General features: G+C 43.0%; 1 protein-coding gene across 4 annotated transcripts in view; it reads right to left on the reverse strand.

Annotated features, from left to right (window-relative positions):
* DOCK11 (dedicator of cytokinesis 11) overlaps positions 1–16116 on the reverse strand; it is a 191553-nt gene that overhangs the window by 66033 nt on the left and 109404 nt on the right. For 3 of the 4 annotated variants that reach the window (XM_045068324.1, XM_045068322.1, XM_045068325.1), the window contains exons 29-35: positions 13124–13207; positions 12154–12265; positions 11609–11647; positions 9748–9926; positions 4123–4239; positions 2442–2517; positions 1074–1183 (exon numbers count right to left, since the gene is read on the reverse strand). In XM_045068324.1, the coding sequence (XP_044924259.1) occupies positions 1074–1183; positions 2442–2517; positions 4123–4239; positions 9748–9926; positions 11609–11647; positions 12154–12265; positions 13124–13207 (717 nt within the window). The remainder of the gene's footprint in view (positions 1–1073; positions 1184–2441; positions 2518–4122; positions 4240–9747; positions 9927–11608; positions 11648–12153; positions 12266–13123; positions 13208–16116) is intronic. The other variant, XM_045068323.1, reaches the window with a different exon arrangement.

Below are 16116 nucleotides of genomic sequence, written 5' to 3' on the forward strand. Positions count from 1 at the left end.
TTACTATTTACCCCAAGGCTCAAGGAAGTATATTCCAGTGGTTCTCAAGGGGTGTTTCCCAATTAGCAGCATCAGCATCATCTGGGAACTTAGAGACACAAATTAGCAGGCCCCATCCCAGACTGAATTAGAAACTCTGGAGGTGAGGCCCAGCCATCTGTTTTTATTAACCCCCCAGGTGATTCTGAAGCACACTAAGAATGCCAGGATATAAGAGAAATATTGCTAGAATCAGAAAATCCAGGTTCAGGTCTGGCCTGCCATAGCTGTGTGGTTGTCCTAAGTCACAACCCCAGTTTTCATTTGTAAATTGAGTTGGAATTTATTATTTTTATACACCCTTCTAACCCTAATTTTATATGAGTCTGTGATCTTACACAGCAGCATTACATGGCTTTATTGGTCAAAATGAAATTTCTTGGGGGCACCTGCGTGGCTCAGATGGTTAAGCATCTGCCTTCATTCAGCTCAGGTCATGATCTCAGGGTGGTGAGATTGAGCCCCGCATTGGACTTAAAGGGTGTTTCTCTCCCTCTCCCTCTGCTGCTCCCCCACACCCACCACTTGCCCTATCTTTGTCACAAAATAAAATAAAATAAAATGAGGTTTCTCTGTCTCAAGGCAGACATACTCAAACTTTAATGTTAGAGAATATGTTCTGATTAAGTAATGATGTGACACCGAGATCATCAATTTGGAGGCCTAACTTTTTTTCTCCCAGGTTATTTACTCTATCACAAAAGAACGGAAGACTGAATTAACCCTGCCAAGAAGGGATTTATATGACAAGGTGCATTAGATATTTTATACTTGAACCTTCCCTCTCTAGAACAGGTTACAGTATACGAAGATTAAAGGACGTATTCAAAGTTAGAACTCTTAAGGATGAATGCCTTATCCTCCATAAACAGTTTTAAATATTCAAGTAGCAGCTGCCATTAGAGGAAGGAACCAATGCAACATCCAAGAATTATGGGATGCTTTCTAGTAGAGAGACTTTTACTTATATAAAAAGACAGCCAACTGTAGCCTAACATATCCCCAAGGGTTACCCCACATACTTTGGTTCTTACATTTTCAACAGTCCCGCTCTGATCTGGAAATCCTGTTGCTCCTTCTGGGAGGAGGGAACCTCTTGAATCTTCCCTCTTGATTCCATGTCCATTTGGAAAAGACCCATAAGCTGGAAAAAAAGCAAAGTCCCCATTAACAACAGGAAGAATGGTCAAAAAATTTTTTTAAAAAAATAAATACTAGGTTGGGGCACCTGGGTGGCCCAGTGGGTTAAAGCCTATGCCTTCAGCTCAGGTCATGCTCCCAGGGTCCTGGGACTGAGCCCCACATTGGGCTGTCTGCTCAGCGGGGAGCTTGCTTCCTTCCTCCTCTCTCTCTCTGCCTCTCTGCCTACTACTTGTGATCTCTGTCAAATAAATAAATAAAATCTTAAAAAAGATAAGTACTGGGTTAATTTAGAAACAGATGTTAGGGAATAGATCTTAGTCATCTAAAACATGAACTTTTGGGGGGGCGCCTGGGTGGCTCCGTTGGTTGAGCAACTGCCTTCGGCTCAGGCCATGATCAGTCCCGGGATCAAGTCCCACATCAGGATCCCTGCTCGGCAGGGAGTCTGCTTCTCCCTCTGACCCTCTCTCCCCTCTCATGCTCTCTCTCTCTCTCTCATTCTCTCTCTCTCTCAAGCAAATAAATAAAGTCTTCAAAAAAATTAAAAAAAAAAAACATGAAGTTTCGGGGCACCCAAGTGGCTCAGTGGGTTAAGCCTCTGCCTTCGGCTCAGGCCATGATCTCAGGGTCCTGGGATCAAGCCCCATACTGGGCTCTCTGCTAGCGGGGAACCTGATTCCCCCCCACCCCTGCCTGCCTCTCTGCCTCCTTGTGATCTCTCTCTCTCTCTGTCAAATAAATAAATAAAATCTTTAAAAAGAAAAGAAAAAAAGAAAAGAAAACATGAAGTTTCTATTTTGTATCAAAACACCATAAGAAGCCTAACAAAGCGTGACTTTTTTTTTTAACCACTTGAAATACTTTATTACTTATGAAACAACAAGAGGCTGGAAGTAATAAACCAAGGCCACACAATTCAATAGAGAGTTCTATAGGTAAGGAAACTTAGGCCCAAAAAAGGGGAAGCGTCTTGTCTTAAGACTGGAGAGATCGGATCAGAAACCAGTGTTCTCATTATCCTCTATTTTGTCAGTATACCAAAGCTACATTTTAAACAAGCTTAGATAAGGAAACTTAAGCAAAAAAAAAAAGGGGGGGGGGCTGCAAGTGTGAGTCAGATTTAATTAAACTTTAAAAGAGCTCATGCTACATATAGTTATTATGAAGTATTTCAAAAGTACAGAGAAAAAAGTACAGAGAAGTACAGGGTGCATTTCTACACAGCCATGCAGCGTATACTCTTTAAAGGACTTAATTACCAGTGTCTTTGTCACTGCTCAGACTCCCTCTACTTGTAGGTGAAGTGAAGCCACAGGCAAACTCATCCCGGGATGCCTGTAACACAAGGTGACACAGCTGTCATTTCAACAAATGTGTACATGAGCATGAGACATTGGAATGAACAGAATGGGAGGGTCTCCTAACTTTAAACAAAGCTCACTGTGAAAGTCTAGATCAGGTATCACTGTTGGTATTTCAATGACATCTCTTTAAAGATGGGGCACTAGGATACTTTGCAAGCAAGACCTCTGACCAAGTAATAGAACCCGAGATGGCTGGCGGAAGCAGCAACTACCACCCAATAATCCCCCTGGGAACTAGGTGCAGTGCTTGAAGGAGAGGTGTGACCAGAAGCTCTAGACGAGTTTGAGCTCCAGAAGAAAGAACAGATAAGTCAAATACTTTCAAAGATCACTGTCGAATATTTTGGAGTGGGCATAGGCAGGAGTAACTGTGTTTGGGAAGAAAGACCAGCCTAAAACCCAGGTAGATAAGGCAACCCCCACATTTAGCTGAGGTACATAACTGGGAGCTATAGGCAATAAAGCCATCAGGAAGGCTTAACAGCAGCTTTCTCAGGAACCCAAGGCAGGCCAGACAAATCGACTAGGGCATTTGATAGGGCTAATTGCCAAAGGAAGCCGTAAAGGACACAGTCTATCCCGCGACCCAATAACATGACACGGCAACTCAAAGTGGGAAGGCCATCTTCGGCCATTCAGAACATGGAGTGGGGGCAGGGCAGGACTTCACAGTCCCTCTGGGCAGACTAGAAAGGGTACAGTTCTGTGCACCACATTTTAATAGGCTGACTGGTAAAATGGAGCATATCCAGAAGAGCGTAACCAAGGCTGTCAAAGGGTTTGGGAATGACAAAAGATGAAGTAGAGGTAAGTATCTGGTCTGGAGAAAAATTTAGAAAGCACTTGTGCAAGGGGTGTCATGTGCAGGTAGGAACAGATGTGTTCCATGTCTCTCTAAGAAGGCCAAACTAGGACAAGCAGGTTAAGAAAACCTTATAGGTCTAATGTGAGAAGGAAAGTTTTAATTACTACAAAGGCAAAATGTTATTTTGCCCAATGGGGGACTGGTCACCATCTGAGGCTCCTTTAAACACTAAGATTCTAAAGGGAGAACAAAGCACAGACTAACTGTGCCGAGCGGAAAGCAACTCTGAAGAACTAAAAGAAGGCTGTCCCAGGAAAGGAGAAGCAAAGGAATAGTTTAACCCCTGGTGCCTTGCACTGCGGAAGTGAAAAATCCTTGATTCCATTTCCAAGTTGAATATCGGAAGGCAAATAATGGTAAATCTTAAAACACTGGGTGCAAAGGATTCCTGGTATTCTCTTGGACCTTGATACTCAGAGTGTGGTCCTTGGACCAGAAGCGGGCAAAAGTGTGTTAGAAAAGCACAGTCTCAAACTCCACCACAGGCCTACTGAGTTAGAGTCTGTGTTTTAACTAAATCCCCTGGTGATTCGTATGCACATTAAAGTATGAGAAGCAGGGGCACCTGGGTGGCTCAGAAGCACTGCTGTAGGGGAAAAAAAAGTGTTAACTCTAAACAAGGAATGAAGAGCAATGCTTAAGATAGAGCCCAATTCTAAACGCAGTCAATAAAAGGGAATAAAATGCCCGGGGAAATACATTACTACTTACAGAATTAGGCAAGGCTGCACAAGAATACAAGGTATCTCGACCCGCTAACCGCTGTATATTTTCCAAGAGCAGTCCAACAAACGGTAGGTACAATTGTGCTATTTTGGCCTGCTGGTTCTGAAAAATAATTATCCAAAGCTCAGTAGGGATATAATAGGGATATAATACCCCCAATAAAGCTAGCCCCCATCTATCAGTTTCAAGACTCAAAGTGGGCTAATATCCACAACAAATTAGTGAACCATGAGGCTATTTATACTTACAAGTCTCAAAACTAATTACCACGGAACCTTCTTGGTATTTGGATATCTACGCCCTACAGAGTCAAATCACAATCCCTCAATGACTACATAAAGTCAAAGGTGAAAGCTCATTCTTTGAAAAATAGTGGCTGACCTATAAAGCTGATAATATCGGTTCCATTCTTTAACTCCAGTGAGGGCTGAGATTTCACAAGCACAAGGATGGTGTCTACCTTGTTCACCACTTCAACCCCAGTGCCTGGGCAGATAGGAGACACTCAGTACACGTTAGCTGAATAAATGAATCAATGGGAGAAGCCTCAAAAATGGTGAATTACTGGAGTGCCTGGGGTGGCTCTGTGGGCTGGGAGGCCAACTCTTGGTTTCAGCTCAGGTCAGCATCCCAGGGGTCCTGGGATAGAAACTTCCATCGGGCCCTGAACTCAGCAGGGAGTCTGCTTCAGGATTCTCTCTCTCCCTCTGCCCCTCGCCCTCTTCTCTTGCTTGCTCTCAAATAAATCTTTTTTTTTAAATGGTGAGCTACGGGACGCCTGGGTGGCTCAGTGGGTTAAGCCGCTGCCTTCAGCTCAGGTCATGATCTCAGAGTCCTGGGATCGAGTCCCACATCAGGCTCTCTGCTCAGCAGGGAGCCTGCTTCCTCCTCTCTCTCTGCCTAACTTGTGATCTCTCTCTCTGTCAAATAAATAAATAAATAAATCTTTAAAAAAAAAAAATGGTGAGCTACTCTATTCCTTAAAGAAACATTTGTTACTGTTGTTGTTTTAAAGATTTCATTTATTTATTTGACACAGAGAGAGGGGGAACACAGGCACGGGAAGGTGGGAGAGGGAGAAGCAGGCTTCCCGCTGAGCAGGGAGCCCGAGGCGGGGTTCGATCCCAGGACCCTCCCAGGACCCGGGGATCATGACCTGAGCCAAAGGCAGCTGCTTAATGACTGAGCCACCCAGTCACCTCCTTTTTTGTCATTTTGATCAAAGCAATTAAGATAATGTGATCTTGGCCCCCAGAGTCAACTGTAAGACTTGGAAGATAAATTTGTAAATAAATATATTTATCCCCTGGCTACTAGCAGTCTTAACATGGTATCTCTTATTTGAAAATGTATTTATTGCTTCTCTCAGCTCTAGACATTTCTCATCCGACACGTACAAACACTTGAGTCAGCAAAACCAGTGGATATAATGGCATAAACGTTGCCCCTTCACATTTCATGACTCTGGGAGGTTTTTTCTGGGGACTTAGAGAAGGTCTCTAGGGCTTAATAGTCAACCTACAGAATACAGAAGATCAATAGTACCTCCTTGTTGCCTGAATTTGCATTTGTTATTTAGGCTGAACAATTTTTCATATTGTTCATCATTTCTGGGACTCTGCCCCAGATTGTGCTGAAGGGCACAGAGGTCTGAGAGCCAATGATCGCCAGCTTCCCGCCCAAGGCAGGAAGGGCCCTTCCCTGCAACTGACAAATGGTTCACGTTCACACTCTAGCCCTTCTCTGGTTTCTGTTAGAAGGGTCCTTTAGCTTATTTACTCCTTGTAAGTTCTACCTGCTAGATATAGCTCTGGCCTGTGGTACTACAAGAGCAAGGCCACGCCCCATTTTTACAGGGCAATTCTTCAAATAGTTAAAAGATCGTTACCAGGAATCAGCTTAATTCATTCTCCGCAAGGCTAAACGGCCCTCATGGCTTCCTTTATTCTTCACATGGCTTCGGCTTCAAGGCTTTTCCCCATCGTGGTCACCCTTATTTGGCAGTTCTCTAGTTTTTCAGTGTCCCACTTTGGCTTTGATAGCCACTATGGTCTCGTGGCTAAGAACACGGATCTTGGATTTTATAAATATATGAATTCCCAATCTCCTGTTGCTGTTCCTTGACTGTGATCAAATCACTGAGCCACAGTTTACATTTCTCTTTTGTAAAATGGGGATAATAATAATGATACTAATTCAGATGAGGTACTTAATACAGCGTCTGACATGTAGTGAGTCCTCAGTCAATTTGAGCCGCTATTATTAATACTACGGCTTCTGGATGGGAGTCTACTTTCATTCCCCAGTGATCACTAGGCAAGGAGATACTACAACTCTCTCAGCAGAACAGGAACACAGGAAAACATACAGTGTAAAATATATTAAGCTTTGCCTGCACAAAAGTCCGAAAACCACCTAGGAATCTATTACTAGAAGAGAGTTTAAAATAAGGAATTGTTCAGGGGCGCCTGGCTGGCTCAGAGCGTGACTCTTGATCTTGGGGTTGTGAGTTCAAGCCCCACACTGGGTGTGGAGCCTACTTAAAAAATAAATAAATAGGGGTGCCTGTTGTGGCTCAGTGGGTTAAAGCCTCTGCCTTTGGCGCAGGTCATGATCCCAAGGTCCTGGGATGAGCCCCGCATTGGACTCTCTGCTCAGCGGGGAGCCTACTTCCTCCTCTCTCTCTGCCTGCTTGTGATCTCTGTCTGTCAAATAAATAAAATCTTTTTAAAAAAATAAATAAATAAATCGATCGGAACGGGGTGTATCCATATGATGGAATAATATGCAGATTTCTAAAAATGTGGTAGCTCTAATCTTCAGGATGTCTTGTTAATTAAAAAATACATAATGATTCTCATTATACATACACACACAACATATATATATATATATATATATATACACACAGACATATATATATGCTTCTGCATGCACAATTTACATGGGGTTAAGAAATGGGAGAGAAGCATTTTTTTTAAAGATTTTATTTATTTATTTGACAGAGAGAGATCCCAGCAGGCAGAGAGGCAGGCAGAGAGAGAGGAAGGGAAGGAAAGCAGGCCCCTGCTGAGCAGAGAGCCCGATGCGGGACTCGATCCCAGGACCCTGAGATCATGACCTGAGCCGAAGGCAGCGGCTTAACCCACTGAGCCACCCAGGCACCTGAGAAGCATTTTTTAACTATGTACATGGATTACTAAAAAGGGAGGTGGGGAGCGGGGGGAGGGGGATAATGGAAAAAACCCTGCCTAGAGCCCAAGTCAAAACTGCAGTTCTTTCAGGGGTTAACATCACTTGCAGCGGGTACAGGCACAGATACACACCTTAGTCACTGGACATTTTGGTTCTGGATAGAGAAGAGGTCTCCCAGTCCTGATAACAAGTTAGGAGATCTCCTAAAGCAGTTTACGAGCAGCACATAACAAGGACAAGTGACATCCCGATCATTTCATTAGAGGAGGGGCCAAAGAACAGCAACATAGTTGGGGGGGGCTGTGACTAGAGTATCTCAAAAGCAGCATTTCCATAGGAAGCATTTTTTTCCTTGACTGTATATTTGTCTGGGGTCACTTCAGGGGACCCACAAAAATTACAGGAGCCTAAAGCTTCCATCTCTATCCCTTACCTTGGCGCCACCATTCATGGTGAACATGCTTTACTTGAACATATTTGACAGATGAGCCCTTACTCAGGCCACCTGGGAATTCTTTGGACCCAACAGAGAAAGGAATTCAAGCTTTGGTGAAGCAGGCCCATGAGGCAAAGTTCTAGCAGAGAGAATCCCATACCCACATAACAGCTATTTAAAGCTTTTGAACAAAAGAGAAAAGGGCTTCAGAAGTCACTGAAGAGGTAGTGGGCTTGGAATTTCAATCTTTCCCACACTCCCAAACCTCAAATACTCAAGTAGGCGCAGTGCTGAACTTTTACAGATAAAAGAAGTTATATGTGTGTGCGCATATATATACTATAACATCTCGGAATTTTAAAAAGGAAATGATATCCACAATGTGTGATATTTAAAAATCCACCTCTAGGTAAGACACTAGTGCAATCCCAGTTTCCTGCACTTTCATCTGAAGAGGCAGAGGTAAATGACGCAGCTTCCTGCTTCTGGGAGGGGAAGTTCATTTTGTGTTTTCCCATGAGTCCTTTGAAATCATGGCTTAGAGACCTTTTCTTCCACGTTGCCTAAGATCCTTTCCTGCACCTCTAGGCATGAGCAGCAGTTCGCCAGAACCCAGTGGTAACCAGCAGTTTTAAAGGTTTGCCAGAGCCCGGGTGGAATGGCTGACCTGTGAGATATCTTTTCATTCAGATATCTCATACGGGTTACCTTGCGTGACGTCAATATCGGCATTCACACAGAAAGAGAAAATAGCACATAACAGAGTAATGGGAATATGTTGTTACAGTTATATTGGGACAGAAACCAAGCCAAAATTGTGGTAAGTAACAAATAACATCTTAATGCTGAGTTTCGATGTACTTCAGGAGAGAATCGCCTGAAGAAAACCAGCAAAATTTGTAAGTAACGAAAACCCTTTGGAATTAAAGAACTATAAATGGAAGTAGCTGGCAGACGTCTTCTGTTTATCAAGGACAAACAGGAATACTGAATAAAGAATTAGCTCCGGGGAGCCTGGGTGGCTCAGTGGGTTAAGCCTCTGCCTTCTGCTCAGGTCATGATCTCAGGGTCCTGGGATCGAGCCTCGAATCGGGCTCTCTGCTCAGCAGGAAGCCTGTTTCCCCATCTCTCTCTCTCTGCCTGCCTCTCTGCCTACTTGTGATCTCTCTCTGTGTCAAATAAATAAATAAAATCTTACAAAAGAAAAAAAAAAGAATAACCTCCATTTCCAAGTCAGCTTTGCAAAGTGATGACAATACTAAATGATATCCTAATTTTTATTTGTACCTGGATATACAAACCAAAGGACAAGTTATTAATTATGAAATAATATGATGTCCCCTTGAGCCCTGTGATTCTAGGTATGTAAGTTAGGTTATTTGAAATCCACAGAGTTTGCAATCTCCTTTTTTAAGCCCAATGGAGTTTAATGGTAAATGGAGTTGAATATATATGTTAAAAGGGCAGCAAGCAGCAGCCATAGCAATGGCCTTCACACACAGACAATGTGCAATGTCCATAAGGTTTATAGCCACACCCGCATTTTTTCAGTAAGAAGGAAATCTTCATATTAAGTATTTCGTATTTGACCCAGTTAACATGTCTTACTATTAATCACTTAATCAATACTGTAACTGATTTAGGAATATATACATGAGGAAGTACATTAAGAAATATCTTTGAAAGAGTCCATATGGCTACAACCACATACGATTTTTTAAAAAGCCTAATTAGCTTATGTAACAACTCCTGCGGCAGTTACGCTGTTCTTTACACACGACTTGAGAAAGCACTGTTTTTCTTCAACAGTTAGCCGAACAATATTTTGAAAACCTAATCACTGGATCGTGAAACAAATCTTATTTGTAAAAATAAGTTCATCAATGCTCATATTATGTGCCTTACTGAACACGTCCACTTGAATGTAAAATCTTAGCCGAAATTTACTAATGTGACACTGATTAGACGGGCATCCTTACCTTGTGTTGGTATCTAGTGTCAAATGCATGTTTTATCAAAAGATTCTTTATGACAGAGATAGCCGTGTATCTGATCTCATAATTGTCCTGAAGAGCAATGGAGGTTTCCCTCAGAAGCAAACCAACCAAGAAGTGATGCTTGCAATATTCATCTGATAAACTGTATTCAAGATTTGAATCTGCGGTACAATGAAATGTAAAACCCGTTTATAAAAGTAATCGAAAATGACCTTATCATTAAAGTAACATTTATTATTTAGTAATATGTGCTTATGTTAGCAAGAGCTATAATTTTATTCTTAATGAATGTGGACAATTCTTTGGTCATGTAGAACAAGCATGCAACATTTTTACAACAGAAACGCACTCACAATTAGGGCTGTCTGATAGCCTTAATGATCATTTCGGTCGGTAAAAGAGTCCCTAGATCTCTTTTCTCCTAGATTCTTTTAAACTCTCAGGAGTCTGCAGATTGACCCCAGAATGAAACAATGCTGTATGTGGCAATATCTTAACATATCTTTTCATCTGAAGAGATTTTGTTACAGTTATGGACTGACTGATTCTGTACAACAGTACTTGAATTCCTTATCTGTTTACATTCGTGGAGTAACAAAGACAACTGAATCATTCTAAGGGTGTGAACTACGGACTGTTCTAGTAAATGTCGGAGACTAGCCCAAATACAACGGGTACAGGAACAGTAAGAAAAACAGTTTTGTCTCACTTCCAATTCATCAGCAGGCAAACACAGATCTTTGACTTCAGAAAATCGCCCTCCAAACTATGTGTTTCACTCCCTTTTAGAACTCAGTCCCTTTTCCCAGCTGCTAATATCCTGGTTGGGACCTGCCTTGGAACTACTCCCAAGGGATTGAGACCAAGTTTAGTCATTTCTACCGTAGATTTCACAATCTTTATTTCCTCTCCTCTACCCTTGAATTTAATTAAGCCGTAAAGCTAAAGGATACGTTTTCTATTTTTCGGGGGAGGGGGGAAGGGCGCTCTTCAGCAGTTCATATAACGCTACGTATTCAGTTAGGACATAATAAATGTTGTAAGTAGTCAGATTTAATCCTAAAAATCCTGAATATCTGTCGACCCCTTCTTTTCTCTGATGTCCTCGCGGCTACCGATAAATAACAGGGAAGCATCTGAGCTCTACGTGCTCAGAATCAAATATGGGAGTGGTTGAGTGGAGGTGCTTGGTTTTCTAAGTACTTTTTCTTTACTTTCACTGGCTCAAATTCAGTTATTAAGACCCCTACCCCCTGGAGACACAAGGCATTTGATTTTGCATTTGATTTTCTTCTTGCCCTGGGGTCATCCTCTTTTGGGAATGCCGAGCACTTTCCACGCACAGGGGCCACTCGTGACTAACCCAGGGGGCTCTATCTGGGTAGATTCTGCAATGGAAGTTAAGTTTTGTTTTGTTTTGTTTTGTTTTGACTTCACTGATTTGAAAACATCCAATCAGGTCCTTTCATCCAGACCTTCAAAACTGCGGCCAAGCAGTCATTAGACAGGGTCAGAGAGAAAGGAGGTAAGCCTGGGAGAGAGGACACACACTTAAAGAACAGATACAGCCTCCGGGCCCCATGCTGCCTTAAGCAGGAACTGGTTTTCAAACGGATTCTTTGAGCAATCAACGTGTAAGTTTATTTTAAAAGGAAACAAAAAATACCGCCTCATACACCATCTCCTTGGTTTTCTGAGTCTGTTAGCCTAAAACCTCACTGTGGCCAGGGACGATACGAAAAGCAAACAAAGCCTCCCCCCACCCCCACCGTCCATCTTAGCCATTCATCAAATCGTTTTTAAAGACAGTGAACTACTGTAGAGTGAACCGAGTTAAACCTACCTACTGAAGTCAAACGGTCCACCGCAAATGAAAAAAAATCTAATTAATATATGAAAAGAAAAGGGACAAATAAAAAACATAGTAACATAAGAATAGTGCTGTACAACAAAGCATTCAATAAAACTAGCAATGGAGTTAACTGAAGGCATATCATACATTGAATACATACGACAAATTACAATTCCACTCTGCTTTTATGCTTCTCGAGCTTCCTTTCAGCGGAAATGCATTTCTATGTTTCTTTTTTTAATTTGATCTCATATATGAGTTCAAACATTATCACAGAAAGTAATTGTACTACTATCTGACATCTCTGGTTAAGCAGCCACTGATGTAATTACACCTGATTTCTCCGTGCTGTTACTACTACCACTGACACTACGAAGCAAGTGTGGGCTACAGTTAGGGAGCGTATCTTCGGACAGTTAACGATTCTGAGGTTACCTTTCAATTCATGGTTTACCTAGAGAACAGTACGCTACGCTAGTGCTAGCCCCCCAAAAAGAAAAACACCGTTTCGAATGATGGAAAATGCAAACACACACCTTGAACGCGCTGGAGTTTAGGTTTCGCGAATGCCATTGGCAAGTTCAGAGGAATGTAATGTTCGTGATTGCAAATTGTTTGCAGAAATTCAAACTTGTATTCAGCCAGGACCTAGAGAAAAAAAAAAAAGACACAGAACTCCCTTTTTTGTCGGCATTTGCTATTTTAATAATTAAATACAGGGCATTAATTTCCCAAACGGAAGTATTCGGTGTTTTAAGCACACCTTGAGATGTGACCCGCACAGGAAAGAGTTAACACCAGCAGGCTCTCCTTGTAAAGCAAGGCTGCTGGAGAGTTTGGTTGCTGGCTGGCGTTTGGGAAATTGGATTTTGAAATACTCCCTACACGATAAGGTTGTGCCTCCTCTACCAGCCTGCTCAGACCATTTGTACAAAGAACGTGATTTACTGTGAACCCTTGCTTTCTTTCCCTTTCCTGCCTCTGGAATTTCCACCCATCTCCAGATTATGACCAGTCCCCAAGAAACAACCTAGACCACAGGTCTCTAATGGGCGTCCCTGAAAAGCCATGTTGAACGCATGTGGCTGCATGTTCAGCATTTTCCCTGCTGGAGGAAGGCTGTACTCAGCGCAGCCTTCACGGGAGGGAGGGTGGCCCCTCGGGAACCCTGTGTGAAAACTGCCCTGTGACTCCACTCGCTGTGCTTTTCTGTTACTGTTCCAGCTGTGTATCCCTGCTGTATGTGCCCCTGTCATGAACCTTTAGTGGTGACGAAGGTTGCCATAACTCTACAATGAGTCCTGTGGGTCTTTCCAGCGCACCACTGAATACATGGGTGGTCTCGGGGACTCCCCCCACACTACCCAACATCCCCAGCTCTGAGCGACAGCTGTACTCAGAGAACCTAAGCAAAAACAGTAGCTCCAAATCCTCCAGGGACCAAGTCTTACCCCTGGTCTCACTCTGATGTCGGATGGCTGCTACGGGGTCGTCCTTCTAACTTACCTTGGGATCTTTGGGGCTGAATCCAGATATGTAGTCATTTATCAGATTGAAAACAAATCCTCTATCCATTAGTGTCAGACAGCGCTACAGAAACCAAAAGAAAATGAACAGTGACATAACTCTGGAAGTCTGGCATGACGTTCTCGCTTTTACAGATAACAGAATAATGGCTTTCGGAGTTTTACGGTAGGTGACCTTAAAGAAGGAAAAGGGCAAGTGATGTGTTGTTGGAATTGGGTCCCAACTATACAATGTTTACATGGAAATAGATGGATAAACATACATGTACATGTATGTATATACACATGCAAACACATATACATATGCGTACATGTAATCTATTTAGCTACTCTGTCTCATTCTGGTCAATTCTAAAAGCTCAAAGAGAAGTGTATGGTGGTCAGCTCACTACTAAAAGTGGGGTTTGGGCTAGGGCAAAATTTCAGACCCAAAGAGAAGGCTCTCCTGTGTTCTATGGAGTCTTGGCCCATTAATACAGCCCTCCTCTGTGACAGCCTTTCCCAATGTCCAGAGGTGCCCGCTGGTCTCCTCCTAGTTAAAGTTCTCATTCCTGGGCAAGTTCACAAGTCCAGGAAGGCTTTGAACCAGCATGCACCTGTCATCTCCCCATCCACCTGCTTCCAGATTCATCTCTAAGTCCAAGCCCTAATCAGGTCACCTTCCTTCCAGAGCTTTCATTACTTCCTCATTGCCTTTAATATAACCTCCAACTCCTGAGCCTGGCATTCAAGGACACTCGCAATGTTGTCCCAACCTACTTCGCCTGTTTCACCACCCAGTACAGCTTGTCAGCTCATTATCCGCTCCGGAAGCGCGGTGTGTTCCCACCTCGGGGTCTGTGCTCAGGCCAGGCCTACCTAATAATTCCAGCACTACTTCAGCAGAATCCTACCCATTACTCAATGTTCTGATGAAATCCCAGCTTCCTGAGCCATGTTGGCCCACTAGTCCCTTGTTAAACATTTTCTTCGATGCTAGTGTGTGTTTTACTTATTAGTTCCCTGTCTTTTTACCCAGAAAGTCTCTCTTTCCCTTTATGTTCTCCATGGGGTCCACACTGTTCCTGTGAAATACAAGGAACTCAATATTTGATCAACCAACTGTATCTCATTTCTCACAGAGATTGAGACAGTGTTCTAGAGAAATACAAAGGTGAATACGACATGGTCTTTATACTCATCCAATGGTAAAGACAAATAAATAATTAAAATATGGCGCAGTAAGAAGCACCACGGAAGTATGGAAAGAACGGCTGAATGACAGAAGGTGTGCTCGACACGCCATGGGAAGGTGAGGGCAGAGCAAAGCCTCAAAGATGAATGGACTCTACCAGGCAGACAAGGGGAAGGGACTGAGGTTCTAGCCGGTTACCCTGACTGTGCTGCCCTCACTTCTTCCATCATTCCAGCAACAAACTTATCCTCGTAAGTTGCTGGTCTTTCCCCACAGCATACAGATCAAAATCGAAATTCCTTAGACTGACGTTCAAGGCCTTCCATCACCGGGCACCAGACGAACTTCCCAGCCCTACCTCCATACATCCTAAATTCTCTGCACGATGACCAACTCCCAGACACACATATTTCCTCTTCTTTGCTCACAAATCCTCTACCTATAACACCAACTCTTGTCCCAGGGAACTTTTCTTCTAGGCTCTGCTCAACAGGTTCCTGCTCATAATCCCTCCTGTTCTGGTCTTCCTACTGTATCTTGTTTCTGCTTACAGCAAAACAGTCACTCACACTGTATCTTGAATATGTAGGAGAAACGGGATTTCGGAGACAGCCTTCCACCGCTGAATCTTCACAGGCAAATGCTTGTTGACTCGAGAAGTCAACACTGCTATGACATCAACTATGTTCTAGCCCCTTTACATAGTAACCTTCAGGTTCCAGCTCCATGGAAGAAACGGAGACATTACATTTCAAATACTGTCCTCCCTAGTTTACTTTCAAAAGATGGGTGGATGTTTGGTTTTTGATACACACCAGTTTTTGTAACAGCGTTAAGTTTTTATCTTAATTCTGTCAAAGAGGGCTCTTCTATCAGAAAACCATACTCTGGGATGCCTGGGTGGCTCAGTGGGTTAAGCTGCTGCCTTCAGCTCAGGTCATGATCTCAGGGTCCTGGGATCAAGTCCTGCATCGGGCTCTCTGCTCAGCATGGAGCCTGCTTCTCTCTCTCTCTCTCTCTCTCTCTCTTCCTGCCTCTCTGCCTACTTGTTATCTATCTCTGTCAAATAAATAAATAAAATCATTAACACAAAAAAAGAAAACCATACTCTGGAGCTCGGAAACCTTGTTGTGAATTTTGAATAGGGAAGACTAAAGTATGTTAGACATTAAAAGTACTTGGATGGATCCTTGACCCTGAGGTTCTTTACATATGGTTGAGGTAAGATGGAGAACCAGGAGAAGAGGAAAAGGAGCAAGTGAAAACTGACTGCATTACAAACCCATGCCCCTTCTCTGCAACAAATCAAACGTTGTTGTCATCCACTTTATAGAACAGCTGCACTCAAGCACTGTCCCTTATGTACAGATAATGACAAAATATAGTGACAATAAATGTGCAGTCCATCATAACATAGGAGCTTCCATCTCTCTCAAAATCATCTCATGGGCGGAGATTAACAATTTTCCCTCGTGTGGATTAACCACATGGAGGCTGTGGTCCCATCAGCAAACAGGTTGCTTCAGTTCCAGTGATACAGACTCAAGGACCAGCAGGGGTCAGAGAAGGATTTCAATGCATAAGGAGAGTCAGGGGCATGCTAAGGAGTGGTGGGGACTGTGGCAATGTAGAAAGTACGTGCCCTATCTAAAGGTACTCAAATTAACATATTTGAAAAAACATCATTTGAAACGAGCAAAACATGCCTTCTCGCTAAGCCACCTGTGTGGGACCTCTGATTTAATTAATTAGCCATTTCCGTGGGGGGCTTAAAAAAAAAAACAACCACGGGGCGCCTG

The sequence above is a fragment of the Mustela putorius genome, unplaced genomic scaffold (assembly GCF_011764305.1).
Source record: "Mustela putorius furo isolate JIRA1106 unplaced genomic scaffold, ASM1176430v1.1 tig00003901_pilon_pilon_pilon, whole genome shotgun sequence".
Classification (NCBI taxonomy): domain Eukaryota; kingdom Metazoa; phylum Chordata; class Mammalia; order Carnivora; family Mustelidae; genus Mustela; species Mustela putorius.